This window comes from Aplysia californica, unplaced genomic scaffold (genome assembly GCF_000002075.1).
Source record: "Aplysia californica isolate F4 #8 unplaced genomic scaffold, AplCal3.0 scaffold00172, whole genome shotgun sequence".
In the NCBI taxonomy this organism is placed as follows: domain Eukaryota; kingdom Metazoa; phylum Mollusca; class Gastropoda; order Aplysiida; family Aplysiidae; genus Aplysia; species Aplysia californica.
In genome coordinates, this window is record NW_004797442.1 from 990,733 (window position 1) to 992,354 (window position 1,622).

General features: G+C 43.0%; 1 protein-coding gene across 1 annotated transcript in view; it reads left to right on the top strand.

Annotated features, from left to right (window-relative positions):
* Positions 1-754: 754 nt before the first annotated feature.
* Positions 755-1,622, top strand: part of LOC101861280 (transmembrane emp24 domain-containing protein 5) — a gene marked incomplete in the record, with an annotated part of 21,224 nt that continues 20,356 nt past the window's right edge. Inside the window, 1 exon segment of the mRNA XM_013082402.2 lies at positions 755-1,130. Within this exon segment, the coding sequence (XP_012937856.1) occupies positions 897-1,130 (234 nt within the window).

Genomic DNA, 1,622 nt, shown 5'->3' on the forward strand with positions numbered 1-1,622 from the left:
CCTCCCGCCCCAGAGGTGCGTTGTAGGGTAGTAAGCTCTGAATGGAGACTTCAACTAGATCTTTATCAGATTTGATTGATAGATAAGTAGTAGTTGTAGAAATAAACATTTTCTGCTCTGACGTCACTTCAGCTGTCTTGATCTGGTCTCGGGGATTTTTCCATAGCAGTAATATTCCAGTGAACCGCTGCATGTTTCGCAAGTTCGAGCAAATAGCGGGTAAAACCTTTCTATTTTTTAATATAAGTATTTTGCATCACCATTGACATAACTTAGATCATTCATGAGGCGTGCTTTAATCCTGATTGTCAGGAACAGCCCAGCCTGAGAGCCATACAACGTCCCAGCAGAAAGGCCGAGATACTCAATAAAATTCTCCCCTCAATGGAATTGAACTCAAATCTTCTCCATTCGGCGGCTAAGTGATTTACCGCTTCGCCACAGACACCGGTAACCATTCAGCTCAAAATTTTCAGCTGAACCCCCCCCTAAAGATAGCTCGATATTGCATCGTGAAATCATTATACACAGCACCACACAATGGAGACCTTCAATGGTATGCGAGTTAATAAAACTGTCTGTATTGGGGAAATATTGTGAATAATAACATGGGATTGTTGTGCATTCAACTATTGCCAAACACATTTCCCAACGGGAATCAATAGGCCTAAAGGTGGATTTTTTTTCTTCGAAAGACGGATTTATGATGCTCCATTGCACTACCCTGTTAAAGCAGTGATCCTCGTTGAAGGATAAACTAACCGAATAGCCGGATCTTATTATTCGGATTTTCCCCTGCTCCAAAATGTGCTGCTGAGTAAACCGCTATTCCAACGAACGAACACCCTGCCTGCCTACTGCCTGTGTCAGTCAAACGTGTGTGTTGTGGTGACAATATGGTAGACATAATGAGGACGACACGGGAAATTCTTCTCCTGCAGGTTGCGTTCTTTCTTTCAAAACTGTGTATTCTGTCGGCAGAAAAAGTTTTAGGAGTTGAGAACTCGGAATTTGACTTTGATGGTCTGCCGGGCGCGCAACACGAGTTCAAAGTTGACATTCCAGGGAGTACAGAGGATTGCTTCTTTCAGGCCGTGTCAGAGGGCGCTCAGATGCACGTGAGCTTTGAGGTATGATTATGATGCTTTCTCTTTCTCAACTCTTTCTTTGCTTGTTGGAAGGACTTCCGTAAGGAGGGACCATTCCAACAAACAAAGAGGAGACCTTACCCTAACACTCACGCTTACCGTTACCCTTACCCCAACAAACCCTATCCCCATACCTTTTTACCCTCTTTTATACTCTGTTTCATAGTCGTTCTCGTTTTGGAATTCCTCCCATTTGTTTGTTTGTTTGTTATAGTAAAGAGAAGCACATTGACACAGTGATGGTCAGCTAGAGTGAGGGAAAAATCAAGACAAATAGACTGAGACAACAAGGGAAAGGGAAAGAAAAAGGACTTAAAAAATTAAAAGTGACGCACTCCAATCACCCTCTGTTTTTACGTGCTTCATTTTCGTACTCTGAGCATGTGCAATATGTTCGAACACGCACATTCGTAGATATACACGCATGCACGCTGACCGCACGTACAATCACAAACACTCACTTATACACTCCCC